Source organism: Saccoglossus kowalevskii, chromosome 18 (genome assembly GCF_978046115.1).
Source record: "Saccoglossus kowalevskii chromosome 18, keSacKowa6.1, whole genome shotgun sequence".
In the NCBI taxonomy this organism is placed as follows: Eukaryota; Metazoa; Hemichordata; class Enteropneusta; family Harrimaniidae; genus Saccoglossus; species Saccoglossus kowalevskii.
In genome coordinates, this window is record NC_140658.1 from 24,699,532 (window position 1) to 24,717,263 (window position 17,732).

General features: G+C 38.8%; 2 protein-coding genes across 2 annotated transcripts; both read right to left on the reverse strand.

Moving 5' to 3' along the window:
- Positions 1–1,143: 1,143 nt before the first annotated feature.
- Positions 1,144–3,778, reverse strand: LOC102803816 (ankyrin repeat domain-containing protein 61-like). The gene is made up of 3 exons (XM_006820161.1): positions 3,112–3,778; positions 2,181–2,305; positions 1,144–1,683 (listed from the first exon to the last, which is right to left on the reverse strand). Exons 1-3 carry the CDS (start codon positions 3,776–3,778, stop codon positions 1,144–1,146), a joined length of 1,332 nt encoding a protein of 443 aa, XP_006820224.1.
- Positions 3,779–4,594: 816 nt separating this feature from the next.
- LOC100366522 (uncharacterized) lies at positions 4,595–17,220 on the reverse strand. Its single transcript, XM_085493029.1, has 18 exons — positions 17,055–17,220; positions 14,788–14,818; positions 12,844–12,990; positions 12,443–12,616; positions 11,540–11,701; positions 10,593–10,760; positions 10,182–10,358; positions 9,890–10,053; positions 9,745–9,801; positions 9,510–9,614; positions 9,104–9,172; positions 8,502–8,600; positions 7,639–7,924; positions 7,194–7,360; positions 6,805–6,921; positions 6,021–6,126; positions 5,807–5,903; positions 4,595–5,574 (listed from the first exon to the last, which is right to left on the reverse strand). Exons 1-18 carry the CDS (start codon positions 17,091–17,093, stop codon positions 5,421–5,423), a joined length of 2,319 nt encoding a protein of 772 aa, XP_085349155.1. The 5' UTR covers positions 17,094–17,220; the 3' UTR covers positions 4,595–5,420.
- Between the last annotated feature and the right edge of the window lie 512 nt (positions 17,221–17,732).

The following is a 17,732-nucleotide window of genomic DNA, read 5'->3' on the forward strand; positions in this document are numbered from 1 at the left end:
AAATGGCACCCCAGTCGGGCGGCACATACCCGTATTGCACTTCTATGCAAGTAGGGACGTACATGTGGTACAAAGTGACCGTGTCAGTAGTGAACATGGACTTAGTGGTACGAAAATAATTTGGGTCGAATCTGGTTTCTCTACGTGTAAGTGATATCAGCCAAGTGAGACAAAGATCTTCGAACACAACACGATGTTCACAACAATTAGATAAACATATGATAACATATCATACTGTAAACTGAGAACAGACTTCTCAAGGTAGAGTGAACCAAGTGAGTATTGGTCACCAAATCCGAGAAGAGAATAACACACTGGAGAGAAGCACCTGTAGCCAAGGTGTTTATTGCTCAACTGCTAGGCCTGGAACTGAGTCTAAATACTCACGAGATGTTCCATACAATGTACAATATCATTATGCAAATAACTAAACTAAACGTTATAGCCTCAAATCATTACACATACCATAATATCAGAACCATTTAGTATGTGAATTTCCTATTTCAACGGATATATAAACTAATTAACAGTGTTGCAACCTTGCCCACTTTTAGTAATTATGGGAACAATTGTGTGTGCGGATATATATTATATAAAGAAATACACTACGATAAAGACTTTCCGTTTTCAACATGTGAAATTCTTTCGTTTTTTGGCCCAAAACCCCAAATAATTGATTTTGAAAAGTGAATTCAGAAATATGTTTAAATATTTCATAAAAAGTGTACTCCATATGCATACCAATATTAATTTTAATAATTACTGGTTTTGCGGGAATATTAATTAGAGACCAAACATAATTTAGTATATTTCGATATTTTTGTTATTTCATTTGTCTTGAATTAAGACTGAAAGAAGCTGAATGAAGTTATAAAATATGTAGTGTGTTCACAAACTCATGTATGAACAATAACTTGAATAAATATGATTTTACTTGGTAAAAATATTGTTTTTCCTCCATAAAGACGAGAGAATTTACCTATGTCGAGAACGGAAAGTCTTTATCGTAGAAAATACATACGACTATAAATATATCTCGTGAACTTTCACATGATTCATTCACACGAGTCATGCCCACTTTTATTAAAAAAATATACATACAAAATATAGAAAAATATTTGTCTTTATATGTCGTTCTTGATCTTAAAGCCTTAATTGTTGTCTGACTTCTTCGGAAAATAATTCCAATAAGTCTCCAGTAACCCAACTTGCCGTGGTTGAATTGATGTATTCTCTCAATGACGTGGGCAACGGCAGGTCGTTGACCCTGTCCATACGATGCTGTGTTAGGGCACGCCTTATTGTCAACCTACATAAGAACTGAAGCGAAAACGTACTCTTCTCCGATTCAAGAAGAATGTCTATCACTTTCTGTTGGAACTCAGACACAATAGCATCTTCAGCGAAACAACTTGGTGTGACGCCCTCACTGTCAGTGAATGGACCAGGACGAGCGGTATCCTGCAGAAAGAGTATCAGCGCCATGTGTACGTCAACAGCGTTGCTGGTTAGCTTCAGATTAAGTCCGTCTAAGAATTCGTAGAAAGGGGTACGTCCTTGTCTGGTTCTGATTCCCAGATCAGCCCCGTATTTAATCAAGTATCGAATGACGGAGTAATCACGTCGCTTTGCCGCGATGTGAAGTGGTGTCTGTCCTGCATCGTCCTGCGCGTTGACGTCAACCTGGTGGATAGACATAAAATACCGATGTTAGTTAAGACATGCACTGTACAGTCTGTGGTTAAGGAGTATTAACAATGACTTACATATTCTGTATATTAAATCATATACGAGATCCGCCGAATCTTAAATGTTCGGACGCCCAAAGCCCATTTCGGATCGTGGCCAAACGAGTGTTCATGATGATTTCCGAAGAAAAGTGTTATATTTTGGGACGTTATCCTGGAAAACATTCTGGTGAAACGTTGCAAATAGAAATAAATTGGGAGTGTTTCCGTTCCGTTTTCTCGTATCGCAGGGTTTAAACCAGGTGATGTGACAGTCAAAGAGTTGCCCGGAATTTGGGTAATGTTTATGGCACACGTGGTTAACATGCGTTAGGTAAGAGAACCATGCTGTTTAGTTTAGTCAAGTGCGCCATCTGCCGAAAAAGACCCCCCCCCAAAAAAAAAACTCAGTGTCTATACACCCAACTCAGTGTTTATGCAACATTTACTTACGTCATGTTCCATTAAAATTGACACAGCCGACAACTTACTGCGATATCTTCGCAACCCCGTCGACAACATGGCAGCATGATGCAGCACAGTTTGGTTTGATTTCGTTCTCGCTCTCACATTAGCGCCTGAATAACATAAAATAAATCATTAGTCAACAGGTGATTTTCTGTTCAAAGCGAGATCTCGCGTAATGCGTGAAATGTGCGGACTGGACGTTTCGCTGGTTCGCGACGTCCCTTGTTGCTTGGTTCGCCGTGACACTTGAGGCGGGAAACAGTCTGCCACAAAAGTCAAACTATTTAATTTTGCACTTGTATTTTTTATAATTCACTGTCGGAATGTCGATCTTTCGGAGGTGTATATGATGCCATTACTTTATCAAAATTGACCAACATCAATATGTATAGTTTCGCATTTGGCGATGTTTTGACGCCACTGCGACCTTTGTTCTGTTTTACATTCGATTTTCACGCATAACGCGGGATCTTGTAGTGAACGGAAAATCATTGGCGGATTTAGGAGGGGGCCGCCCCCCCTATTTCAGCTATTTTTAACAACTAACAGGGCTTCGCGCCATCGGCGCTCGCGAACTTGGCCTTAGGCCAACTTATCGGCTCCCCTATTCCAGAATCCTAGACCCGCCCCTGAAAATGGTCTATTGGCGACTGATAATTGACAGCCATAACAAATAACAAATTCAAGTAAGTCAGAGTGATTGTTATTCTTCTCGACACTACACGGATTGCTATACAGTATCTCCTATCTTCTATTCATCACGTGACCGGAGTATTTATGTGCAATATGACAAACGACTGCTTGCGCAGTTTCTGTCCGATCATCAACACTGACATTCATACACAGTATTGCGTCACCGCCACACGTAGTATTTTTAAAATATTTGTTCAGGAGTTAGGGTTTGGAGATTTCTTACCGCGCTTCAGAAGTGCTCTCATAGTTTTTAGTTGTCCGCTTTCAGCAGCGAGCATTAATGGAGTGACGTCATCACAGTCCCGGGCATCAGCGTCCGAGCCTTCGTTGATGAGGAATAGCATACATGATAATAACCCGTACATCGCTGTCTTGTGGACGGCAGATCTCAACATAATGTCTTTGGAGTGAACATTGGCGCCATTACTACAGAGTAGAGACACCAAATCTTTGCTTTCATTCGAAGCCGGTAAAAGACAATACTGACTTCCCGGGCACGGCATTGTGCTCAGATGAAGCGCCGTTTGTCCCGCGATGTCAGTCACATTGGGGTCCGCGCCGTGTTGTAAGAGAAGGTGCATGATGTCTCGGCGTTTCAGTGCCGCGGCGGCATGAAGTACAAAGACGGGGGTCCTCCCCACGCGGCCAGAGAAGGGAAGTGGGTGGAGTGAAAAGGTGTGGACATACGCAACCTGATTAAGATCCACATACGGGCATTTCTTCAACAGATCGTTCACTTCGTCGCTTTTACCCTCCATCGTATACTTGTAAATCTCTGTTAAGACATTGCTATTCAGAGAGAGATCTAACGTCTCGTCTATTCCATCGGCACCGCCTGAAGACGCCGTGTTAGGACTGCTGCCCGCGAAGTCCGACCAAGAGTGTCCCATGCTGTATATTGAATTATAGCACTCAATTACATAAATGTGCCATTATCACCAACCCCAATCCAATTATATACAGTTAACTTGCACGTGTACGCATCTTGCAAATGCGGTTCTCAGTGCATCTGTACGCGCGCGTCGCTATTGTGCTGCGCACGTCATAAGCGCCCGGCATAAGCAACGTTCCATATTCCAATTGTCAACTCAGTACTCCCGGCATATTTGCTTTTTTTTTCATTATGAAAACTGCTGCCATACGTCAGCCAGGCACGGGGCCGGGTGTGTTGGGTCTGGGGTTTTGTATAAACTTACAGTCGTGTCCGTGCGTGCAGTGTGTAGTACGAAGCGCACGAGACCACCATCCACAAAGATGAGTTGCTTACGAACATTTTCCTCGGTCACGTGATGTCAGTGATCACGCTCCAAACTTCGGGCCAACCACTTCGTTAATCAGTGGACTCGACTACCAATCACAATTGAGGGTGCTATTAATTATTCAAAATAGTCAACGGATAAAAACGGTATTTCTTTGTTAGTACTGCATCTTAATTTTTATTAGCTACCAATTCCGGTATTATATTTACTGGTACTACATGTGTTGTCTATTTTATTCAAAACAAAAACAAAAACACACACAACGGTAAATTGAGCATCAAACAATTTATTATAATATCAACACTATTATTACAGCTTGTATCGTAACTGATCATGCATTACAAGTAGCTATATGAAGCAATACGATTCAATCGTTCCTCTCAACACTACGAAAAGGACAATTTTGACATTGTGAAATTCTTTCGTTTTTATGCAGAAAAATACAGTCTTTTCACCAAGTAAAATCATATTGGTTAAAGTTATTGTTCAACATGAGTTGTTGGACACACTACATTTTTTGTAATTTTATTCAGCTTCATTCAGTCAAAATTTAAAACAAATAAAATGAAAAAAAAAAAAACAGAGAATAACAAAAAATCGTCTGAAAACAAACTTCAATAATTTGAGAGTACATATACTTACTCGTCTCCTGCTAAACTACTCGAGCGATGACATGTTGATACAAGGTTTAATCCCCGTCATGTTATACACATGCTGTTTATGTCGTGCCATAATCATTATAGCGCTATAGTCGCTTGAATTTCTTGTAAAAAACAATGCACTAGTATGTTACATGCGTCGTATGGGACCCACATGCGTGCGTTTTACATGAAACTCGTACACATGCGTATGTGAGTCAAATTCATTGCTAATTAACTTAAACTTGAGCACTCGAACACATGTGATAGCGACGACCAGCACCTTTTAAACCCCAATGTCATTGTCACGTGCAGCTTTATCTATAATATAACTTTCATATTTCCACGTCGAGTATATATATACAACTATTTAGTCGTTTTTTGTCTTACAGCAATATTGTAAATTGTGAAATAAACGAATACAAGCAATATCATAGCATGCAAAGCGTGAAGTCACGTGATGTTGGTAAAGGCTTTTCGACTGACGTTCAGGGAAGTGCACCTATACGTCAACTGATGGTATGCATTTTGACTGTGAGTCAATACCGCTACTTTCGTCTTTGACGAAGTCTTCTACTGTTATATAATTCTGAAAGAAAACCATGTACTTATTATTTCGTTTATTTTCAAAGTCACTAAGATTTCTTCAAAAACACACCTGTTTTTTTATCAATTTTACTTACTGTATTTTCAATGTCGTTTGTCATATCATCCAATGTCCTCATTAAATCATTGAATGTTGGTCGTCGTGTGGGGCTATCGTTCCAACACCGAGTCATGACGTAGTATCTGACAGTTAGAAAAACAAACGTTTTATTAAAATGTATCGCAAAGGGCACTGTATGAGCTGTGTTTCAGTGCTGGGAATAATCTTGTATGAGATTTGCAGTCGGTGTTTTAATATCAGACTTGACGCCAATGATGCACAGATCCATTATTTTAATAACGAAAATGATATATTCTGACGTTTTCATGCAAATTTAACAGCTAGAACATGAATAATGTGTTTGGTGATACTTACAGTTCTTGTGAACAATGTTTTGGTTTTACCATTACCTCTCCTCTTTCCACTCGTGCTATAACTTTACTGTTCGAGTCACCTGGGTACGGCGTGGCACCTAAGACAATACCAAAAAAGAACACATCAACAAAATGTGTTAGTATCAAGAGGAAAAATGCACGCAAACATCGAAACTAACCAAGCAACACTTGGCAATGTATGGTACTATACGAACCGAAGTTAACAATCTCCCATAGCACGATACCAAATGACCACACATCACTGTACGTCGTGTAGCGAGCAGTCCGAATCGTTTCAGGTGACATCCAGCGTAGGTTGTCCTGCGGGAATAAAAACAAACAAAAACACGCTGACATTAAACGAAGTCAATCTGCAGTTAGATCATTCGTTATTGGCGCCATTGCTGTTACGTGACAGTTTCTATCAATCTAAGACACATCTCAAATCATTGTCCCAGTCCACACATTTAAACAATAATTAAAGCGGCAGGGTCGTCACCTGCGCACGCGCGGGAATTGAGTCCCAAGCGACAATAACAACACAAGCTAAAAACGCAAATGCTTATGGGTAGACGCTTGTTTGTAAACAATGACACGCTGTGACCATCTGACGCATGCGCAGGTGACGACTCCCCTCTTTAATGACTTTAATAAAATGTGTTGTCATGACACTTTATATGTTAGCATTTTAGACGGTTGGATTTAAGTCTCCTATCTTCACATTCTCTGGAATGTTCAAGTATAAGGGGATAATATTATGACTGCGTTACATGTTTTTCCCGTGAGTGTAGATATTGTCTTTTTCCACGAATATCATTTACTATTTTCTTAGTATTTGGTTAGCCCTATCACCCGGAAATACACTGGCCCTCTCCGTAGTCTAATTGTAATAACAGAAACGACTGTATCCATATCCTAATTGCGTTACTGCCTACTCCAGCACTGGTGAAACGAAAACTATGCCCTCTATCAACCAATTTTGCGCAGGTTTGTACGTACGTCTGTTTTCATTGGCGCCTGTGTCACGGGATTCTCAACTCTTCCAATGTTGGTTAATTTACACACCATGTCATCATCAAGAAGAACGTTGCTAGTGGTAAGATTACCATGAATCACCTGAAAAATATTTAAAAAAAGTAGTCCAAGAATAAAATAATTTGTGATAGTCGGAAAGCATGAGGGAGCTGCACATTATTTAGCCGTCATGGCGTAACCTCCGTTCACCCGGCTTGTCAGATGCAGTCTATACAAAGGTAGCCTGACGAGTCGCGTGAGTTGCCTCCACGGTGCTCCAAACCCGTTTGGCCGGCGAGGGCGCTACTACGTGTACGCCGACATGTCAGACTATAATACAACAAGGATGATATAAAAGCTACGAGTTGACTCACCCTTTTGTTTGCAAGATACGCCATTCCCCTGGCAATCTGGAGTGCCATAGTAATGAGATCACGCGACTTGAGCGTTTTCTGGTTACTTGTATCACCAGGATAATTGTTCTCTAAAAAGGACTGCAAATCACCATTTTTGACGTACTCCGTCATAAAGTAATATGGTTCTGAAAACGAACACGCAGATACATTCATTTTTGGGGAAACGTGTTCCTCCCGCGTGTTTTACACAGCGTACATGAATAAATCTTCGTTTTCACACATCTAAATGAATATTAACTAATAGAATTTGGTTTGGAATGCCTACAATTTACAAGGACATAGACAAGTACGCAAAGCAGGTGATATTTTAAGACGGCATGGTGGCTAGAAATATATAACGCATGTGATATTAATATCACAAAACAAACCGGACTAATACAAATACGCTACCCACAATTCTCACCGGATGTAGTGCAGCATCCAATCATCGTAGCAATATTAGGATGAGTATCTATCTGTGACAGCAACATCAGCTGATGAAGTAAACCGTGTATGACATGTTGTGGCGTATCCTTCCGCAGTACCCTTGCAGCGACCATGGTCTCTCCGTCGTTTCCATATATACCCCATACCTTGGCCGTCCATACTTGCCCATATTTTCCATCAGACAGGGGTTTTACCAAGACCACTCGGTCTCGTGAAACTTCAAAAGCGCCACCTCGTTTTCTGGATACACTTCCTGGAGCTGTCTAGAAAAATGGAACCAAAAAATTACCACTTGCCATTTAATTGGCACCCACCCATGCATTGATTCGCAATAATACGAATAATGCATTGCAATGAAACGTTACCGTTTTTGCAGTAAAAAAACAAACAAGAAAACAAATATGCTAGTCTAGTTACTGAAAATGTGTTACTTCAACATAGTTCCAAGAGTATTAATAAAAAACAGTAGTGGTTGAAATGATTAAAAAAGAATATTCTTGTGCTAGTGATTTGATCGTTGCTTGGTTGTAAATCACTGTCTTTTATTTATGTTATTTGAGACACCAAATGTCTTGGTTGCTCAGGATTACTTGTTGAGTTAGCGGTGTTTTCTCGACTTTAGCTGTTGTCGACCGACGTTCCACAACAGCTTGCGCAAAGCCCATATAAATACACGGTACAGTGGTGCGGGTCTTATCAACGTAGAACGTTTAGTGCTCGGTTCGTGGCATGACACCGTTTCTGTACACAAACGAGGTTGAGTTAAAGTTAGACTACAGTCGTGAACTCAAAGTGACGTATACAACCATATAAACCCCTATACAGTCCATATAAACTGACCTTTACCTGATGCGACTGTCCCACCACGAGGTGTGAATCTTTCCAGGAAGCCGCACTGCTGGTACTCGAACCAAAGTCTGCCGACCCCATGGTTCCAACCTAAAGATATCATAGTACATGTACTAGTAATGCAGAGAGGATTAACGACAATAAGGGTATGCAACTGTGATGTAGAATTCATTCCGCACTAGTTTATATGGATAATCGGATGACATAACGCTGTCCTGGGGAAACGTTCCCCGGACAAAACTTCCCCGCATTTCTTTCTCAGGCTCACTTGTATTTAGTATTTATAGAAATGTACGTTTGTATAAGTCTGATGTAACAATTTTGTGATCATCTCTCAAATCGCGTGATTTCGAATGAGCTTTGACGCATATTACACCAGTTGCATACCTTTATCTCATACACCTTTGATATACTGATACGTATAATGAATTTACTGCCGAATGGTAGGTAGGTGGGTACTGGTATGTGTTACAAATGAGACTTAAAATATACAAGAAGGCTTGTACACCCGTCTTTAATACAAGACCAGAGATAAAACGTATATATATGAGAGCTCCACCCAAAATCGTAGTACGTATTAGTTCAATGATTACCTCCGACAAGTCCGTAAACGATACAGTGCACGTAAAACTACTAGAAGCTGAACTTGAACGCGAAGAAAACTGAAATGTAATGGCATACAAAGACGTTAGATAAACCTCAGACCACTAATAATTCATTTGTGATCTGAGAATAAACATATGGATAACCGGGTTCCCGTAGTATGCTGTAATGTTGGCGGGATACTCTGTTATCTACATCTAAGCTTACACATTTCGATGTAAAAGCCTGACGGAAATTGTTCACGAAGGTAATTGAATAGTAACAATCTGATCCATATACTGTCATTAAATTCATTTTATAAAATTAAGTCAACTTTTTATAGCCCATCGGATGAACCCGGATGAGTGCCATGACACTGTACGTTCAGACCAATCAAAGGCCTCCCCACACACGTACCATTAACGGTGTTTTCTCGCCATAACGTTTCTTACTCTTCAGTTTTGCCTTCAACTCTCTTTGTTTTCTCAGTTCAACTGCAGAAACTCCAGAAACCTTGCCAGTCTGTGAGAACATAAAAAGTATTTTGTAACCAAAAATGACAACTACAATAAGCAAACAAACAAACAAACAAACAAACAAACAAACAAACAGGCAAACAAAGAAATAAACGGATTAACAAACAAATACGTACTGGTATGACGCTGAGCTCAATCGCCTCCTGATATACTACTGATCGTTCTCGTTCTTCCTGTAAATAAAGACGAAAATGATTTATTATTTTCTCACTTACATGAACACAATAAACCAATAAAACTATTAAGCAAAAAATAACTTACAACAGCTCTGTCTCGTTGTCCTCGTAACTGATATCGTCTTATGTAAAGTCCCAGACATAACGAGAAGGTAATAAGTCCAGCTGTACCAAAAACACCGGCAAGAATAGCTACGAAGTCCGGTGAGTCAGTATTGTCCTGCTTTTCTTCCTGTGGACCGACATTGCCTTAATAATATCGGAAATAAAGAATGACAATATCGTTAAAATGCCAGTTAGGAACAGTTTCTAGGATCATTGTTAATTTCAGTGTGTATCAACACGACTTATGTATTATTAGTTAAATAAATACGTACTAATATGTGGACAGGACATTAACACGCAATCACGAACTTCGTCCGCAGCGCCGTCATTTGGGCAAAGGTGCCCACCATTGGCAGGGGATGGATTGGAGCAAGTTCGGCTCCTGGTCTCTGTGCCACGTCCACAAGTCTGCGAACAATAAGTCCACTCGGTCCAGTGAGACCAAGCCCCTATGAATAATTGAAAACGACAAACTGACCACTGACCACTAATTACAGATTTGTTCGTGACGGCCATTCAAAAAATCAATCGATTAACAATAAACTTTCACTCAAAAACATGGAGATTGGTTATTCCCGCATCACTTTTAGTAATAGTTTAATTGCATCGGAACTATGAAGTACCGATTTATACATGCACAGCGCCCTCACCCAAAGCTGAATTTCACGAATGATACTACCTACCGTTGGTAACGCAGTTAAAACCAGTGCACGGTGCCCCAAGAACTTCGTTGTTGCCATCGCAATCTGCACCACCACGGAGCGGTTGAGGGTGATCACACGTTCTGATTTTATGGCCTAAGCAATCGGTGGAACAGGACAGTGTGGTCCACGCTCCCCATTGGCCATCGACTGAAACAAAACTCTCAAGTTTCTCTTATTGAAAGCAGTGAACCGATATTTTTTTGAACAACTAGGATGATTATTTAGCAATACGGGCTGAATTTAGGAGCGACCGGACTAAATTCCCATTGTTAAAAGCAACACCAGATCTCGTGATAATAATACGAGATATCGCGATAACAATACGACATCTTGCGATAATGATACAAGCTCTTGTGATAATATGAGGTTATTACGAGGATACATCAAAGTATGCACGAAGACAGTACAGCGGAATTATCGACCGACGCGCAGTGAAGGTCGATGCGACGGCGTACTGTCTGAGTGCATACTTTGAGGTATCCTCGTAATAACCTTATTATCATACATACAATATTTCCTTCCAAGGATACATCATGGGAATGCCGAAATCTAAAAAGTTTAGAACAGAATCAGCGAACTACTTTGTGTAGAGTCCGGTCAAACCCTGGTGGCAGCCAAGTTTGTTTTTATTATTAGAGGACTTTTACGCACGTAATCATTTCATATTTCGAATTCGCATTTCCTTATATGGTAGGATGAAAATACCCACGTAAAATACCGCAAAATTACGGCACGCTGTAACTCATGGCGTTACGGTGACAGATGTATAATAATAATATTTATTCTTATTTATTTTAATTAGGGGTACGGTGTAATGACAACACTTCAACAACAAAACTTCGGTATACGGGAACATATTAACGCTCAGATACTCCTGTACACCTACTCCCCCGAATACTACATCTAAATACTGATGTGCACCTCACCTGGGCATTCAGTTATCAGACATTCGAGCTCTTCTGTGTCTTTACCAAAGCAAAGGACGCCCCCATGCGCAGGTACCGGGTTATTACACGTGCGGTAACGATACTGGCGACAAGCCGTGTTGCAGCGTGTCCATTCAGACCAAACTGACCAATCGCCATTAACTGAAATAGAAAATACCCCAAAGAACATGAAAGTATTATATCGAATCTCAGCTTCGACTTGTTTCATTTGACAGTAGACACAAACTATTTGACTCGAACCCGGATCATCTAAATTACTAGTGTCACGCGTCTCGAGAGTTACTATTACTAATAATTGCTATTATTCCAAACAGATCCATGAGTAAGGCTCAAATACATAATTTCAGGAATGACTGATACGTATTGGCTAAATTTCAAAAGTCAAAGTCGTTATCTAATGCACATTACGTCCACATAAACAAAAACGAATTGGATTGTGGGAAAATTAATGTTTATCAACACAAATTGCGTGGCGCGACGACCAGCGCCTTTTAAAACGCTACAGTCGTTACGCAGCGCGCGTTGGAATTCTTGTAAAAGACAAAGCATTTATTTTTGGCATTGTGCAATCTTAACATTGGTAAATATTGTCTTTTAAATGGAATTTAGAAACCATATAACAGCAATTTTTTTCATTAATAACATTTTGCAGCCAAAGTTATTGGACTGGAAAGCGTTTAAACTAAGAGAAATCTACAAATGAAATGAAAACCCAAAATAGATGTTGTGAAGTGTTGTAAAAGAACAGTGTATATTACACGAGTCGCTTGGAATCTATGTCCAACGTGACACAGCAGCACGACTGTGGCGGGATGTACCTTGAAAAAAGGCTGAACGATACTTAAGAGATAATACTTTGAATATACTAGTAAATAGCAATACCTGGACATGGTTCTTCATTACAAGACATACTCTCTATAACATCGCCCAGACATTCGGTACCGCCTGCACTTGGTGCAGGATTACTACACCTGCGACTTCGTGTTTGGTTTCCTTCGCCGCCACAGGTTGCTGAACAGTCTGACCACGAGCTCCAATCCGACCAGCCCCCATTAACTGTACACACAGAAAACAAATGATATTCGTAAGAATGTAACCACATATGTAGCGGCGAGGACCGTTTCCAGGATACGCTCCAGATATGAATAACTAAACGGTCACTAAAATTGTTGAAAAAGTCACATTACCGACATATTCTTAGTTTGTATAATTTAGGACTGAAACTGGGTTCCATTATATAGTATCCATATCTGACCCGAAAAATAGAGATGGCGTTGAGTTACCTGGACACGCATGCGTATTACATGGCTCTGAGTCAACTCTCTCTTCATCGGGGCAGTTGCTCGTGTCACCACAGCTTCGCCACCGCACCTTTATACCGCCGTCACAGCTATGAGTGCACGTTTCCCACAATCCCCAACTGTTCCACTCTGACAAATAAAGTATATTTGAACGAGGTTTACCCCAGACCATTCGTCCCGGTGTTATCGCTATCGTGGCGATAGCGATAACACCCGGACGAATGGTCTGGGGTAAACGAGGTGAGGCAGGTGTATACAATTTGCAGGTTTCAGTTTCACGAGGAATTACATGTTCTAGTATGGCAATTCCGCCATTGTATACCCAATCCCATTTGTAGATAATCGTGTTATAGTCTAATTAAAACAGCCCTTCAAATATGTATTAATCGCATTTTTATTTAATATGATTTAACTCTGGGTGGCGTGAAATTATATATTGTAAAATATAATTGTAGTTGCGTGCTGCGAGCCGTTGACAGGGAACTGTGAACGAGGCTACTTGCTGATGAAGTGATCGAACTGAGTATCACGTGCACCAGAATATCACAAATGTTCGACTGCATGATTACCTATTTAAGTTCTATTAAGAATAACGAGCCCGGGTTACGCCGCAATAAAAGAAATTAAAGAGGTCTCATTTGTCGACGCTTTTTATTCGATCTAACAAAGTTTTCACTAAAAATTGTAAGTGTACAATACGAATGAGAACATGTAATATGCTTACACCATTCGTTGATGGTTAACGAGACAATGATGCCACCTAATACGCATGCGCATTGATTGTATTAGTGTTTTCATCCATTGAATAATATAAAAATTTGCAAGAATGTATTACAAAAGCGACAGTTTTAGTTTATGATTAATCATAATGTAATTGGGTCATCAAACAAAAATATTAAACAAATACTAGTATATTTTTTTGTCCCAATATTTGAAATAAAAAAAAAACAGGAAAACGACTAAATTACATATATGAGAAAAAAAAACCGCATTTCTGATAAGAAAAACAGCTCTCCAGCTAACTTTGATAGGCTTCGCAGAGACATATGTGCGAGGATATTTCTAGTATTTCTGGTCCCAGCAGCTGTTAGTGTGGTGGCGATGTTGATTGGGAAGGGAGGGAGGGGGGTTATACTAAATATGGCAAATGGTCACGTGTAGCTTTTCGATTTCATTTCACACAAGCGTTACTTTTATTGACATTTCATTAAATTCATGGAGCCACTTTTGAAATAGTTACAATGCGTTGCCATGGTTACTGTAGCGAAATATTCAGTAGTTGCCACAGTAATTTAGTTTTCAAGCTTGTTTTTTAATTGAATTTCAGATTTGGTTAGATTGTACTTTTCCAATTTCCAACCTGAATCGCACAGGCATTAGAACACTCCCCGGTAATTATACCTTCTATGATAATATGCAATGCACATGACCTTAAAAATTGGACGCATCCAAGTAACCATAGGACAAATATAGATACACATGCGCAGTGAGCACAATGAAATATCGAATTGTTAACTCCAGTGCTTGTTCAGAGAGAAGAGAATGGGATAAAACTGAAAAAGTAATCACGCTCTGCTATGGAAATCTAATCCAGTCAAATCTAACCGCATTAAATGAAAACCTAAAAAAAAGTTTGATGTCGTTAATTTAGTGCGAAATAACGCAAATGGGAAACCATAAATAAATAAATTTAAATGTCCTTGCAGTAACTCACTGAACGCAACGATGAAACCCGTGAATGTACAACACTCACGACAACAGACACATATATTTATACAATAAGACATGTTAAGCATATACACTTTTGACTACAACGCTAGGTTATACTCAACAAAACCCCGTTCTATCATAGAATTTCGCGGTCTTTATTATTCCAAATATCGATTTCTACTGAATAATAATATGCTCAGTGTTGCCAAAGCTTACCTTGGGATTTAGCTTCATAGACGATGACGACCTACAGGCAATAGATAGGATAGAAAAAGTTGATCAAGAGCGGCACATCAAAAAATAAATAAATAAAAGAAAAAGAAAATGACTTCGAATTTAATACGATTGAAAATAACGCGTACTCTTAGAGAATTTTGAGACTGTAATACTGTAAATGTGAAATGCGGGATGCACGCTGTAGATGTCATTTCTGTACTCTGTTCTGCGTTTACTCATTCCATATATCCGTAATGACATTTAAAGTCATTCGATTTTGTTTACTATCAGGCAAACGTCATCTCAGTAGTTAGATGTTAATCCGAATCGTAAGTCAATCCTAGGATTTAATCGAGAGTTTTATTCATTAATTTCTTCTCTTAAAAAGTGCACAGTGTTTCCATAGTCACGAGTACACGTTCTAGATGCCACATGAAAGTTTCCACAAAGACATATTTTCAACTTTGCTGAACTGCCTATCTTTCCAAAAAATATTCAACCTTTGTGTTAACCAAAGAAAAACTCGAACAAACCTATCATTCATGGAAAGAATTTGTTTTAACTATGAATTACGCTAAAACATTTGGAAATTTTAAACTCCCCCATCATGATAATATACAATATCGCGATAACAATCCGACATCTCGCAATAGTAATACAAGATCTTGTTGTACTAACATTTATTCTGGTATATATTTTTTAAATACCCTCTTTGGCATGAATTGTGATCAAAATAGTCGAGTCACACGTACAATGCGAAAGTCAAGACAATAACGCATTCACCATTAAAATAATATTTTGGGGAAATTGAAAGCTAACGGTACTCAAAAATGTGTTATTGTTTCATTTCAGCAGATCCAAATGTTTGACATACATTTGACATTCATGTAACTGTGACACAAACATCAATTTGCAATATATATTTAAATACTAGTATTATAAAATCAGATAAATCAAATTATAAACATTGTTTTAAGTGTTCTTCTATCTACATCCAGTGCAGTATAGCACAAGGGAAGCTAGAGAAGCCCATGTCAGTATGCTTATTAACTGGTTGTCTGATTGCAATACATGTGCGAGTAGGATCAGCCTAAGCCGGATCAGTTTAAACTCATTTCAACATATTGATGGCTATGATAAACTAATCCCACTGCGATGCAATTCTTTACCAATAAAAGTACATGTATCAATAAAATGAGTTCGCAATTTTACAATTCGTACTTTTGAGCAAAAAAAAAAAATCGTGTTGAAGTCGATAATGCATACGTGTGATTCTCGAAATAAATAGATAAAATTGTAGAATAAATTGCTCGTCACTATGATATGCCCATTTCACTTCCTGTTTTGTTTTATTTATGACGCTTTTCAAATAAGGTTTAAGAAGCAATACAAGATCCTACTTTCATTATCATGGGTTCACGCCACTAAGATACCAAACATGAAACAATGGGGTCACCGGACAATTTCTTAAAATACAAGTGATCAAAATGTTATAGAAAATAGTCAAAATTGACATGTTTACATTGGTTTCTATGGTGCGATTACTTTTTCATATCTCAAAATGCTGCTGTGTGACGTAGGATGACAAGTCATGCAAAACATTCCCTTTTCGAAATATGTGCGCACCCATGATGTCCCATGAATTTTTTGTATGTTCTGTTTTTTTACTACATTTCAACCTAACTTTAATTTCATCAACAAATCGCAGAATTTGTCACATAAAACCACGTTACTCTCGAATATATGTTGCCCCCACGAGTGTCAAATTTTTTTGTAAATCGCAGTTTGGTCAAAATTAGACCGAGACAACATTTTCTGCATTCTTTTCATATCGAGAAATTATTGTATTTTTATTCGGGTCATAGTCTTCAAAACAACGAAAACGTCGAAAGCCGAATTTTGATATAGTGTTGGTGACAGACGAGCAACTAGCACTTGAGATGGCCGACTCAAGTGATGCCGACATGCCTGATGTTGTTTTTTGAAAATGTGGTATTTCGTACGCGCTTTATTGTAGTTTACTGTTCGCAGCTCAGGTTTTTAGCTGTTTCACACCTTGACCTATTCCACTTAGTTTGTACCTATTAACTTTGAAAGTTGTTTTTGTCTAAACCTTAATAAGTACTACGAAATTGCAACTACATTTGTATTAGTTAAAAAGAAGAAATCCCGAACTGTTAATAGCATAATTAAAGATAAACTTTCTATAAATAAGAAATGTTTTCCGGTGAAATGCCATGGGTGGTGAAGTTGAGTTAATTACTCACGTGCAAGAACAGGACCACCAACTCCACTGTATTCACCATACCGTCAATGACACCGCTGGCACTTCAGTTCAAAGGCACCCAGACTGTTTTTTTCAAACACATGCGTAATACGTGATGTATGGCAACACACCAAATGCGTACGTTTTACGTCCTACACGTATCCAGAAAATCCAGAACTTGCACCTTCGTATTCAGCAGTAACTCACTCTGTCAACTATTGATTCTCGTTGACAAAAGTTAATGAAAATATATATAAAAGTCGGAGTTTACTTTTCTTAATTCAGACTAAATTAAATCGATCCATGAACACCCGGAGTCTTCACAGCCACTCTCGTTCATAAGTTCTCATTACATATAAATACCCGAAGTCGATATATAAATAGCAACTTTTGTATTGTATTGTATTGTATTGTATTAAACCAATCAATCAGTTAAATAATTCATTAATCAATTTGAATTTCTGTTATAAATGACAGATAATTGATATTCGATATAATGTAATTTGCTCGAATTTTCTTTAGTATAAATACAGAACATTAAAGTTTTTTTTGGAAATATGTCCCGTTCTGTTAAAGTTATTACATATAGCCAAACAAAAACAGGAGTGTCAGTTTACTACTTATATGTGAAATTGTCACTTACAATGGGGAAAGCTAATGTAGAAATTGATATCATCAC

Excerpts from the sequence above, each read along its gene's own strand:
- LOC102803816 (XM_006820161.1), bottom strand. The coding sequence starts at position 3,778 with ATGGGACACTCTTGGTCGGACTTCGCGGGCAGCAGTCCTAACACGGCG. Across the intron at positions 2,306-3,111 it reads GAGAGCACTTCTGAAGCGCG|GCGCTAATGTGAGAGCGAGA; the intron begins GTAAGAAATCTC and ends TATGTTATTCAG. Across the intron at positions 1,684-2,180 it reads CAATTTTAATGGAACATGAC|GTTGACGTCAACGCGCAGGA; the intron begins GTAAGTAAATGT and ends TCTATCCACCAG.
- LOC100366522 (XM_085493029.1), bottom strand. The coding sequence starts at position 17,093 with ATGGTGAATACAGTGGAGTTGGTGGTCCTGTTCTTGCAC. Across the intron at positions 12,991-14,787 it reads CTATGAAGCTAAATCCCAAG|AGTGGAACAGTTGGGGATTG; the intron begins GTAAGCTTTGGC and ends TTTATTTGTCAG. Across the intron at positions 7,361-7,638 it reads TGGATGCTGCACTACATCCG|AACCATATTACTTTATGACG; the intron begins GTGAGAATTGTG and ends GTTCGTTTTCAG.